Raw genomic sequence first — 13,450 nt, forward strand, 5'->3', positions numbered from 1 at the left:
ATTATTATTTTGAAGCAAAGGGCAGTGATAGATGATATCCAGTAATGACCCTGTCTTTATTTTGACCTTGGACAAGCCATTTAATTTTTCTTATCCTCAGTTTCCTCTTTTATAAAACGAAATGACAGGGCTGGAAAGCTTTTGATGTCCTCTAAAAATTTGAAATTCTACATGTACTCTTGATTATCTGAGGCAATCACCTTACAAAGTCACTTAGATTCGCTATATTCTGTGTAATAAGAAAGATAAGCATGTCATGGAAACATTTTCATTAGAATGATTACTTTTTTTTCTTTTCTTTCTTTCTTTTTTTTTCTTTTTTTGACGAAAAATGATTTGGGGTGTGGTTCAGTTTTTTGAGATTAAAAGGGCAAATTTGGATGAATAGGTGAAAGCTATATGAATTAAAGTTTTATAACAATAACATATGGCATTTGTGATATGGAAATTTTAAAGTAATGAACTCCCTGCATCTGATGAAATAAAGCAGAAGCCACGTAACCACTTATCAGGGATATTGTAGAAAATATTGACCAGTTGGGTAAAATCCATTCAAACAGGCAACCTTCCTATCCAAGAGAAACTCCCCTAATGTTGGGGAACTCTTTGAGGTTACATAAAGCAAGTTAGGCAGGTAGATAGGGAGGTACTGTTTATGGCATCTGTGTCCTCTTGGGTTAGTCTTAATCTTAGGATGATGCCTTCCAAGGAGCTTGTCAGGATGCAGCCTTACCACTGCTGCTGGGGAACTCTTTCCTCTTGCTCTGTTTTGGTGTCAGGCTTTGAGAGTTTCTTCTTTTTGTTCTTAATGTCTTATCCAACAAAGGTAGTTATTTACAATTTGGAGTATTTTCTTTCACAGTGTACCTTTTCTACGCATGTATCTTTCAAAATCTACAATTTTCTATGCATGTACCTTCTTTATGAAAATTGGACCTAGTTTATGTCCTGTTCAATAACTTGCTACTTTCGTGTAACCATATATTGTGGACACATTTCCTTGTCAGCACTTGTAGATCTCTATAATTCTCTGTTTATAAAGTACTTACTGCATGGCAGCAGTTTTAAAGTGCTTTTCACATATTAACAACATTTAACTGTCATGACAACCTCATGAGGTAGGAACTTCTATTACAGGTGAAGAAGCGGAAGCACAGAGAGGTTAAGTAATTCCCCTACAGTTATATAGTTAGTAAATAGCAGAGCCAGTGTTGGAACCCAGGCAGCCTGGCTTAAGTCTGGGGGCTAACCATTTTACTACCCTGCTTCTCAAATGACTATAAGGTTCCTTTATGTGCCTATGCCATGATTCATATTAGCTACTCCTCGTGGTTGTACTTTGAGTTCTCTCCTGTTTCCTTTTTGCTACTACAATGTGCCAGGCATATTCGAAGTCTGGTAACATCCTTGTGGACTGAAATACACAAAAATCCCCATCTTTATGACATTCATGCTCTGGAGGAAGGAGGTGGTTGGAGACAGACTATTAAAAGGTTAAATAAGAAAATTACATTGACTTGGCACAGTGGCTTATGCCTGTAATCCCAGCACTTTGGGAGGCCGAGATGGGCAGATCACTTGAGCTCAGGAGTTTGAGACCAGGCTGAGCAAAACCCTGTGTCTAAAAAACAAAAAACAAAAATCAAAAAGTATCTGGGTAATAGTGGCGTGTGCCTGTAGTCCCAGCTACTTGGGAGGCTGAGGCAGGAGGATCACTTGAGCCTGGGAGGTGGAGGTTTCACTGAGCTGAGATGAAGCCACACCCTGAAAAAAAGAAAGAGGAAAGAAAGAGAAAGGAAGGAAGGAAAGAAAGAAAGAGAGGGAGAAGGGAAAGAAAGAAAGGAAAGGAAAGAAAGAAAGAAGACAGACAGACAGACAGAAAGAAAGAAAGAAGGAAACAAAGAAAGAAAGAGAGAAAGAAAGAGAGAAAAGAAAGAAGCCAGACCCGAAAAGAAAGAAAGGAAGAAAGAAAGGAGCCAGACCTGAAAAAAGAAAGAGAAAGAAAGATACATAGAGCCAGACCCAAAAATAGAAAAAGGAAGAAAGAAAGGAAGAGAAAGAAAGGAAAGAGAGAAAGAAAGGGAAGGAAGGAAGGAAAGAAAGAAAGAAAGAAAAATTACATGGTAGAGGAGCAGATGAGAAGTACTATGAAAAAGAAATAGGCCAGGCGTGGTGACTCATGCCTGTAATCCCAACACTTTGGGAGGCTGAGGCAGGCAGATCACTCGTGTCAGGAGTTCGAGACCAGCCTGGTCAACATGGTGAAACCTTGTCTCTACTAAAAATACAAAAATTAGCTGGGCGTGGTGGAACGTGCCTGTAATCCCAGTTACTTGGGAGGCTGAGGCAGGATAATTGCTTGAACCCAGGAGGCGGAGGTTGCAGTGAGCTGAGATCACACCACTGCACTCCAGCCTGGGCTAAGAAGCAAGACTCCGTCTAAAAAAAAAAAAGGAGAAGAAATAAAGCATGGAAGCAGCCAGTGGTGTTGCTGTGGGGTATAAGAGTTTTAAGCAGGTAAGAGAGTGATGTGAGCAAAGTTGAGGCAGATGAAGGAAAGTGAACCATGTGGACATCTGGGCCAAGAACGTATCAGTGGAGAAACGGCAAGTGCTAGGGCTTAATGTCAAGTGCATGCATGACTTTTTTTCAGGAACACTCAAAAGGCCTCTATGGCTGGAACAGAGTGAATGAGGAAAGAGTAGGAGAAGTAAGGGAAGGAACACAGAAGGGGGGGATGCCCAGGTAGTTAGAGCTTTGTAGGCGATTCTTATGAACTGTTAGTTCTTATGAGATGATGATATATGAAACGATTTTGAGGAGAGGAGTACCATGTTCTGGCTTCTGTTTTAAAATGACCACTGCTGTGTTGAGACCAAAGTCTAAGGGAATGAAGATGGAAGGCAGCAGGGAAAAAGTGTTACTGGCTTAGACCACGGTGGTAGCTGTGGGGGTGGTGATAAGTGGTTTAAACCTGGACTTATTTCTGAGGTATGTTGAAACGTGGCATATTTCTGGGTGGGATTTGCTGATGGATTGAGTGTGAGAGAAGTTAAAAGTAATTCTAAGAGTTACGGGAAGAACTGGAAGGATGGACTTGCTGTTAACTGATTGGGATCACTTGCACAAATGACTTGACATTGAATTTTTAAATCAAAGAACAAACTTACGGCCTTTAGTGCTTTAGATACAGCTTTTAAGTCACTAGCCTGAGAAGCTAGGTAGTATATATGCTTCATTATCTTGAAGGATTGTAGTTTCAGTTGTAGAGAAGTGGAAACGTGTGTCATAGAGACAAGCTGTCTATCAGGTGACATAAATAGGTGTTGACAGTAATTTTCAGGGTATGAAAGGTTCAGTTTGGCAGGTTCAGGAATTTGATTTTTTAGGTTTACCTAGAGTTAAATGGGCCCAGGCACAGAACTCATAAGTAACCAGTCTCATCCATTCATTTTGTCATGGAGCCCCATCAGACCATAGCCAACAGTAGCCAGCCTCCCAGGATGACAAGGATCTCTCCCCTTACCTTGCTGCCAGGGCATCTGGGGAAAGATTTCCAGGGAGGATGACCTGTAGCAGCCAGCCTGGTAGGACTCAGAAGCATCTTCTTCTCTCTCTTTTTAAAAATATTAATTTTTAATTAAAAAAAATTTTTTTTGAGATGGCGTCTTGCTCTGTTCCCCTGGCTGGAGTGTAGTGGCACAGTCCAAGCTCACTGCAACCTGGACCTTTTAGGCTCAAACTCTCCCTGCACCTCAGCCTCCTGAGTAGCTGGGACTACAGGTGTGTACCATCTTGCCTGGCTATGAGAACCATCTCCTTCTCCTTTTCTTTTTTTTTTTTGAGACAGAATCTCGCTCTGTCACCCAGGCTGGAGTGCAGTGGCACCATCTCGCTCAATGCAACCTCTGCCTCCCAGGTTCAAGCGATTTTCCTGCCTCAGCCTCCTGAGTAGCTGGGAATGCAGCTGTGCACCATGACACCCGGCTAATTTTTATTTATTTATTTATTTTTTTTTTGTATTTTTAGTGGAGATCGGGTTTGGTCATGTTGGCCAAGCTGGTCTCAAATTCCTGACCACGCGCAACTGCCTCTGCTTCCCAAAGTGCTAGGATTACAGGTGTGAGCCACTGCATCTGGCTGACAAGCATCTTCTTATAAGCCTAAGGAATCATTCCTATTGTCTGCACCTTGTTCACTTTAGAGCCATAAGGCTAGTTAAGCCCCTCTGGTGCTTATTTTATTTTTACTGTACTTCTCATCCGTTACTCATTGTGCAAGCACCACAGTCACCATTTTCTAATTTCTGCAGGTACCACCTTTTGACTTTTTTCCATCGTTTACTTTTCCCCCCATCATTTTCCCCCTGTAGTTTCTTTTTTAAACTGTGTGTGTGTGTGTCATTGAATTTCTCTTTCTATAGTGAACCAGCTTTTTAAACACCCTCAGCCTCTTCACAGAAGTCTGTATCTGTATCCTCATTTCTTCCCCTTAAAATCCACAAAACCTTCAAATTAATCTTTCACAGACCCTTGTTGCCCTTGTAAAGCAGATGGAAACACAGTAACAGGTTGCAGTGTAGGTTGGGAGGACTCTAGTCTCAGCTGCTCAGCTGCCCCAGTGCCCCTGACCTAGTCCCTCAGGGACCTCAGTGGGAGTCAGGGTGATGAAGTCATGCTTGAAGGGAAAACCACTTTTCCTGCATTACATTGATAGCCTTGGGTCTCTTGACAAGGGTGCATGATGACTGTCCCACAGCTACTTGCAGCTGTTCTTGCCACCTGCACATCTCTGTTCTTCCATTCTTCCCTTTTACGCGAAAAATTGGCTTCTAAAGCATATTTCTTCCTTCTCGCTCCAAACTGTGAACTTTAGATCAATGACTATCTTTGTATCTTTATTTTTCCTTGTGTCTGGCGTGTGATACATGAACAAATTGTAGAATGAAAACATGAAATGCTTGTGAACAAAAGTTCTCTGAAAAAGGGATTTGGAGGAAACAGATTTTATTCCAGTGAACAATTTGCAGCCTGTAGTGTAAAACAAAGGTGCGTTCTAGAGAATGAAGAGGCTTGCATTTTGTAACAAAAGTTCCCACCCAGGTTTCCAATCAGGTCCATTTGTGCAAATGAAGGATTGAAACTTGCTTAGTTCAGATTGGCCAACACAGCCGAGTTCTGATTGTTGAATGCAATTGGGTTTTTGAAATGTGATATTCACGGAACCTGGAGATCTTGGGTGCTCATGCCAGCTCCAGCACTAACTATGGAAACTGTGGGAATTTAGGCCTCAATCATTGCATCTTCTTAAATCTTAATCTTCTCATCTGTGAAATAAGGGAATGATATTTTGTCATCTTTATGTATTTTTTATTACACTATGAATGTTAAGATTTTGTACAGGCCGGGCACGGTGGCTCATGCCTGAAATCCCAGCACTTTGGGAGGTTGAGGTGGGTGGATCACTCGAGGTCAGGAATTCGAGACCAGGCTGGCCAACATGGTGAAACCCCATCTCTACTAAAAATACAAAGATTAGCCGTGTGTGGTGGCCCACACCTGTAGTGCCACCTTCTCAGGAGGCTGAGGCAGGAGAATCAATTGAACCTGGGAGACGGAGGTTGCAGTGAGCTGAGATCGTGCCACTGCACTCCAACCTGGGCATCAGAGCAAGACTCTGTCTCAAAAAAAAAAAAAAAGGAAAAAAAAGAAAAGAAAAAGAAAAAGATTTTGCACAAATTGTTTCTTCCACTTGGTTTTTGGAAGACAAGAGGGAAAATCTTCTTTATGTTTTCTATATTACTCAAGTTAATGCTCTAGACAAGAGTACATATCTTTATTTAGAAATATGTTTCAAGAAAAAATGACCCATTATATTAAATTTATATTCAGTTTTTATATTAGCATTTCAAGACTATCTGAAGACATGGAAATTAATACTATTTTAAATATTCTTAAGGTATTATTCTTATCACCATTCATATTTTGCAGGATAAAGGTTTTAAAAATATGTCTGTGATGGGTACATTTTTAAAGGAAAATTTTTAAAGACTTTTATTAACTTGAACAAAGCTAACTAGACAAAAAGAACAAGCTATAAGAAGGGCCTGTTGAGAACAAAAATACTCTGTGAATTTGCATTAAAACTTTGCTACTTTATTTGGTGACTTGTAAAGTATAGCATTAATATTCCATGACGACTATGATTTTGGCTTAGATTATAGTTCTGGTCTGCCTTAGAATTTTAAAGCCAAATTTTAAGAAATAATGAATTTTTTTTTTTTTCCCCAAAGCCAATGTAATTCCACATCATTGCCCAGGCTGGTCTCAAACGCCTTCCTGGACTCAAGCTATACACCTGCCTAGGCCTCTCAAAGAGCTGGGATTAAAGGGGCAAGCTGCTGCACCTCTTCTCTTTTTTTTTGAGATGGAGTCTCACTCTGTCACCCAAGATGGAGTGCAGTGGTGCGATCTTGGCTCACTGCAACCTCTGCCTGCCTGGTTCAAGCAATTCCCTGCCTCAGCCTCCCGAGTGACTGGGATTACAGGTGCATGCCACCATGCCTGGCTAATTTTTTTGTATTTTTAGTAGAGACGGGTTTCATCATGTTGGCCAGACTGGTCTCAAACTCCTGACCTTAGGCAACCCACCTGCCTTGGCCTCCCAAAGTGCTGGGATTATAGGCGTGAACCATTGCACCCGGCCTTCCCTTTTTTAAAAACTAATTTCAACTTTTATTTTAGATTCAGTGGGTGCATGTGCAGGTTTGTTACATGGGTGTATTAGTTCATTCTCACACTGCAAATAAAGGCATACCTGAAACTGAGTAATTTATAAAGAAAAGAGGTTTCATTGACTCAGTTCTGCATGGCTGGGGAAGCCTCAGGAAACTTATAATCATGGCAGAAAGCACGTCTTTACAGGGGAGCAGGAGACAGAATGAGAGCTGAGCAAATGAGGAAGCCCCTTATAAACCATCAGATCTCGTGAGAACTTATTATTATGAGAATAGCATGGAGGAAACAACCCCCATGATTCAATTACCTCCCACCAGATTCCTCCCACGATATGTGGATATTATGGGAACTACAGTTCAAGATGAGATTTGGGTGGGGACACAGCCTAACCATATCAATGGCTATCTTGTGTGAATTACTTAATAATGCACCTCAATTTTTCTTTTAATTTTTTGGTGTTCTTATTCCCTTAAAATAAGCCTTCACCTGTTTCATGTCATGAGAACATTGTCCCTGAGTTGTTATATATTGGCTGTACTGTTTTCAAGTATTCTGCATAACTAATTACATAATGGTTATTACCCTGATTAAGTGCTATGTAAGTGCTAACCACAGTTTTTATTGTCATAGTATCATTGGTTCTTTGTTTTCACACTATTATTTTTGATCCTATGGAAATGTTTGTACACCTCCATAAAACTGTAACGTTTTATATTCAATTAGATTCTCTCACACTTTGACACTGCTGCATCCACTGTCATCAACTATCACTTTGAAATCTATCCTTATTTATTCTCAGCCAGCCAACTTGCATTTCAGAGATTTGATGGGCATTGCTAGAATCTCAGATTCAGTGTGTCCTACGTGAATTTATTACCTTCTATCCCAATACTCAGTCAGCTCTGACAACCAGTGGAACAACTGTTTCTTTGTTTTTTTTTTTTTTTCTCTCTCTCTGTTTTCTTGAGCTGTGGATTAGCAAACTATGGCCTGCTGCCTGTTTTTGTAAATAAAGTTTTATTAATATTAGATGCCCATTCATGTAACTATTGTCTATGGCTGCTTTTGCACTAAGGTGGCAGAGTTAAGAAGTTGCAACAGAGACCTTATGACTGGCAAAGCTGAAAGTATTTACTTTCGGGCCCTTTATAGAAAAGTTTGCTGACCCCGCCAGGTGTGGTGACTCACGCCCGTAATCCTAACACTTTGGGAAGCTGAGGCGGGCGGATCATGAGGTCAGGAGATCGAGACCATCCTGGCTAACACAGTGAAACCCCGTCTCTATTAAAAATACAAAAATTAGCTGGCGTGGTGGCGGGCGCCTGTAATCCCAGCTACTCGGGAGGCTGAGGCAGGAGAATGGCATGAACCCAGGAGGTGGAGCTTGCAGTGAGCCGAGATCGCGCCACTGCATTCCAGCCTGGACAACAGAGTGGAACTCCGTTTCAAAAATAAATAAATAAATAAGAAAAGTTTGCTGACCCCTACTTTAGACTAAAATTTTGGCATTACCTTTGATTCCTCTGGTATTTTTCAAGTATATTCTAGCAAGGGAACTAATCTCCGTTTCTTTAATCATCATCATCTTTTAAAAAATCTTCCACATGCATTCTGGTTCTCTGATCCTTTTGCCTAGGGTATTAAATTAATTTCCTCACCTCCTGGCTTCTTTTCCCCTTCTATTTAGGGCAAACAGAAGGTGAATGTCAATGTCAAATCTATTGACATTTTACACTCTGTCACCAGTGTTATGTTCTCAAAGTTCCACTCTGCCACCAAAACTTAAGAGATTTCCATACGGCCCACGAAATAAGAGACTCTCTAGCCTCTTAAGATTCTTTCTACAGTATAAGCCTCTCATTCTCCCATATACAGAAATTATTTCTATGAATATAATGAAGTGCTTTCCTCCTCCTTGTCTTTGTTCATGCTCTAACAACTGCCCTAAGCTTTCTCTGCCTCCATCTCCATTTTTCCTACTCCTGTCTTGCCAATAAAATCCTCCTAGATTTCTTCATGAAGCTTTTTCCTGTGTTTTCCTTTCTGCATATTCTTTTTCTCTTTGTAGTGTGTTAGCTATCCATCTCTCTGTCACCAAGGGCACCTTACTTGATGCTGTGTTTTTAATGTTCTTTTATATTTCAAATATTGTAAACCATAAGCTCATTGAGTGCAAGGCACTTGTCTTCTTCATTACCGTGTTCTCTTACACACTCAGTGTAATAATGTCCTAGAGATGCTTAATAAGTAATTGAATAGCATTATAGGAAGTAAGCTTTTTAAATTTGGATTTAATTATTAGTCATCTCAACATCTCTCTTGGATGTTTGGCAGCGATTCTAGGTGTTATAATGAAAGTTGTTAAAGCAACTTGATGTTAACTTCTTTGTATACATGGCTAATGAAAATGGAAAGATTTTCTTTGTTTGATAAGGTATTTCACATTTAATACAAGAAAAGTATCTATGTGCAATGATGTGCTTGGTACTGATAAAAAGTAAAACAAGGTGGCAGAGCCAGGCCATAATTCTCTTGGTTGTATTATGCAATCTACCAAAGTCAGATTTGTTTTTATTTCGTTAACAAGCTTTTTCAGGATTCCAAGAAGAAAAATTATATCAAAGTGTTCTAAGAAGCTATTGAAATGAAATGCAGGTGCTGTTAAAATAGTATTTTGTACTCTATTCATTTATTTAATCATTCTCTGTACTTCCCAGAAAATTTTGATGTGGCTGTTTATCACAAAGAGCCCAATTTTTTGTTGGCATCTAGTTTTGAATTTGTACTCTTGAAAAAGTTGACAAAGACAAAAAGGTGTGCCAGGTTTAGAGACCGTTCACTTTGTAGTAGTAGAGTTTAATGTCACACCTACCAAAACTGGGCTGCTAATACCCTTATCTTTCCCAGTTGGTTTTAGAAACCTAGAGGTTGCTTGTAGTGGTGGGAGGAGCGACCCAATTTGGTATATAATACGCAGTGCCCAAAGACTCAGCAATAAAGGTGAACAAAGCATCAAAACACACTCCAAAACCCATACACATGCAAAAGAATTAAAGACTTGAAAATTTAATTTTAAGGTGGGCAAAAGATTTGAGTAATTTCTAGGAAAGGATATAAGTTCTGCTTTGTTCACTACTGTCTTCTAGCACAAAATAAATGTTGGCTATATATACACATACCCAAATGAATAATGTCACATCAAACATATTGCTGGAACTCTCTTGAGTAAAGAAAGGCTTTAAAAAAGCCATATATGTATAGTTTTGAACCAGCATTTCTACTTCTTAGTTTTTTTTGTTTTTTTTTTTTGAGACACGGCCTTGCTCTGTTGCCCAGGCTACAGTACAGTGGTGCCGTCATCATCAGTGGTGCTCACCACATCCTTGACTCCTGGGGCTTCAGTGCTCCTCCTGGCTCAGCCTCCAGAGTAGCTGGGACTACAGACGTGCCCCACCATGCATTGCTAATTTGTTTATTTTTAGTAGAGACATGGTCTCACAATGGTGCCCAGGCTGGTTTCAAACTCCTGGGCTCAAGTGATCCTTCCGCCTTGGCCTCCCAAAGTGCTGGGATTACAGACGTGAACCACTCCACCCAGTTAGTTAGAATTTATACTAAGGAAATAATTACACAACTGAGTGTGGATTTCACATCTAGGTTTCTGTAATCCAGAAATACTTTCTCAAACATTCAAATATGTTTGTATGTACAAAGCACCAGTTTACTTTCCCATATATGCTTGCATATGTGAGGGATAGTCCGGTGTCTGGACGTAAGCATATGCAATCAACTGTAGCATGTCTCTAGGGAGCAGGACTGAGGAGACGTGCGAATTACTAGCACATAGGACATTATACCTTTTATTTACTCTTCTCTGGTTCAGTTTCTTTAAGTATATTTTACTTTTATGTTGGTCAAAAGGCTAGGAAATAGTCTATTAAGTTTTAGGCATACTTTCATTAACATTTAACATAAGTAACCTACTTGAAGAGTTAGCTTGCCTGTCTGGAAAATGCGGTTTTCAAGAATGATTCATATCCTTGGGAATAAAAGAAAAAATAATGAATTTTTTTTTGTTTTGTAATGAGACGGATGAATGGCATTATCTGGTTGGACTGCTGTTGTGTTCTTTAATGCTATGATAAATAGACATATTGTACAGAAGTTTTATTATGTGGTCTTTAACCAGTGGTAAGAAAATCCTGTTTCATGTGAGATAGGCCTATTTTTATTTGGAGAACTAATATGCACTAACAACAGTTTCCAAGAGTATCCCCATGAGCAAAGGAATTCACACTGTTTTCTCTTCAATGTTTTAGGAAAGCTCAAGAGGAGAACAAGAAAATCGTACTGGCTGGATGCGTTCCTCAAGCCCAGCCTCGCCAGGACTACCTTAAGGGACTAAGTATCATTGGGGTAAGCTTGTACCTGATGCAAAAAGAGAAAATCTTATATTATTAACACCTATAATAGCTCCACATTTTATTTTCTATTTGTAGGTTATTTATAAGCTGTGTTACACTTATGGCTGTCCTAAACATATTTTCCTTATCGTCCCTGAAACTGTCATTTCTGTGTAACTTTTTCACCTTAGCATAAAAACATGTGTTAGTTTCTCTCATTAAGAAAGAGCAGCACAATAAAAAGCCATAGTGTGGAATTTACATCCTTTAATAACCCTGTCTTTGGCTGTCTATTACCATAGCTTTCCACGTCATTACAGTTTTTCCACCTCACTCAGCTACTTGCTTTTCGCCCCCGAGTACATCAATGCCTTTTTTCAAATGCCCCACCTCCCTTATACCTACCACCACAAGTCTTGGCTCCAACATGACGACCTTCTGTAAAGCCTTCTCTTCCTACTTTGTGAGTCCTCCATAATTCTTTTCTCTAGTTTCTCTTTGCTTACTGTGCACTTACCTGTCATATAATTCTTTGAATAAAGCCCACCTGTCTATTTAAATTGTTAGCCTCATGAGAATAGTTTTTCAATCTTTTTTAAAAACTCTCACCATGTGTCTCTAGCGTTTCCCATGATACCTGGCACATAGTAGGCACTCAATAAGTGTTTGTTGATTGCCTGAAAAAAATCTTCCCATTGTATTTCTGTTGTTGACATACTTTTTTAGGGGGAGGCAGTCAGCTCTGTGAAGTAAGGAGATTACTGTCTCCTCTCTCTCTTGTTGTTTGTAGCCAATTACTCTTTGCCAAATGCCCTCGAGTAGCTGATATTCAGTCAGTATTGGTTGATCAAATGATGGTGCTTTTTCCTTCCCAACATTCTACTGAAGCTGTAGGTGATAAACTCAGAAATATTGTTTGTTTAAAAAAGCTACATTAATTTAAAAAAGTATAAAAACATCATATGCTCATAGAAGAAGTTTGCATGATTAATTGGCATCTGCTTTGAACTTTATAATAGATTTTTCCTTATTTGATACACTACTGACAGGTTCTTGTATCATGTTCTCAGTGTAATGAACTTGTTTTCTGCTGTGAAGTCCTTACCCCACTAGCAAATTTAATAATCTTCGAACAAACATTCTCACTTTCAACAAACAGAACCTGAATGTTTGGTAACTTTAGTTTGTTTTCACCATTTGTCTGTTTACATTTTGATTTCTCTTGGTTTAAGGAATGAAATGAATATGGGACTCCCGAGTTCTCTTTTCATGTCAGACTAACTTTCTCTATAAACATAATCCTGCTATGGTAGGGAAATAGGAAACTAGTTGGAAGTCTTTTTTAGAGATGGAATGTGGTAAAAACTTGGAGTTGATCTTAGATTTCATCTCAAGGAATAAAGTTAGAGAACAGCAGACTTTCTTTAATGTGGCAAAAGCCTCTTCTCTGCATACATTATGGCAACATATTTTAAAACTCCATTGTGTGCAGGGAAAAGCGTATGTTAGGATGTGCAGGAGATTCTCCAGATACAGTGTAAGGGAGGACACTCAGGGCTATTAATGTGAGTTTATTTGCCAAAGTCACAACTTTGTGTCAGTCAGTCCAATTGTCAGGGCCGACACAAAGCTGTGACACTGGCAGATAAACATTTTGTTTCTATTTAATCAGCACCTTTGTTGTTCTGTGGTTGACATTCTTTTTCTGTAAACTTCTATTTTAAGTTCAGTGTTACATGCACAGGTTTGTTATATAGGTTAAACACGTGACTGTTGTACAGATTATTTTGTCACCCAGGTACTAAGCCTTGTAGTCATTAGTTATTTTTCCTGATCCTCTCCCTCTTCCCACTCACTACCCTCCAACAGCCCCCAGTGTGTGGTGTTACCCCCGATGTGTCCATGTGTTCTCATCGTATAGCTCCCACTTAAAAGTGAGAAAGTATGGTATTTGGTTTTCTGCTCCTGCGTTAGTTTGCTAAGGATAATGGCCTGCAGCTCCATCCATAGTCCTACAAAAGACATGCTGTTGGTTTTTTTTTTTTTTTTTTTAATGGCTGCATAGTATTCCGTAGTGTATATTGTGTACCACATTTTCTTTATCCGATGTGTCATTGTAGGTTGATTCCATGTCTTTGCTATTGTGAATAGTGCTGCAGTGAACATTTGCATGTATTTGTTTTTATGGTAGAATGATTTATATTACTCTGGGTATATACCCAGTAATGAGATTGCTGGGTCAAATGGTAGTTTTGCTTTTAGCTCTCTGAGGAGTTGCCACATTGCTTTCCATACTGGTTGAACTAATTT

At 39.5% G+C, this 13,450-nt stretch overlaps 1 protein-coding gene across 3 annotated transcripts in view; it reads left to right on the forward strand.

Annotated features, from left to right (window-relative positions):
* Positions 1-13,450, forward strand: part of CDKAL1 (CDK5 regulatory subunit associated protein 1 like 1) — a 712,947-nt gene that overhangs the window by 190,382 nt on the left and 509,115 nt on the right. For all 3 annotated transcript variants that reach the window (XM_025383729.1, XM_025383728.1, XM_025383731.1), the window contains one exon: positions 11,057-11,153. In XM_025383729.1, the coding sequence (XP_025239514.1) occupies positions 11,057-11,153 (97 nt within the window). The remainder of the gene's footprint in view (positions 1-11,056; positions 11,154-13,450) is intronic.

This window comes from Theropithecus gelada, chromosome 4 (assembly GCF_003255815.1).
Source record: "Theropithecus gelada isolate Dixy chromosome 4, Tgel_1.0, whole genome shotgun sequence".
NCBI classification, from domain to species: Eukaryota; Metazoa; Chordata; class Mammalia; order Primates; family Cercopithecidae; genus Theropithecus; species Theropithecus gelada.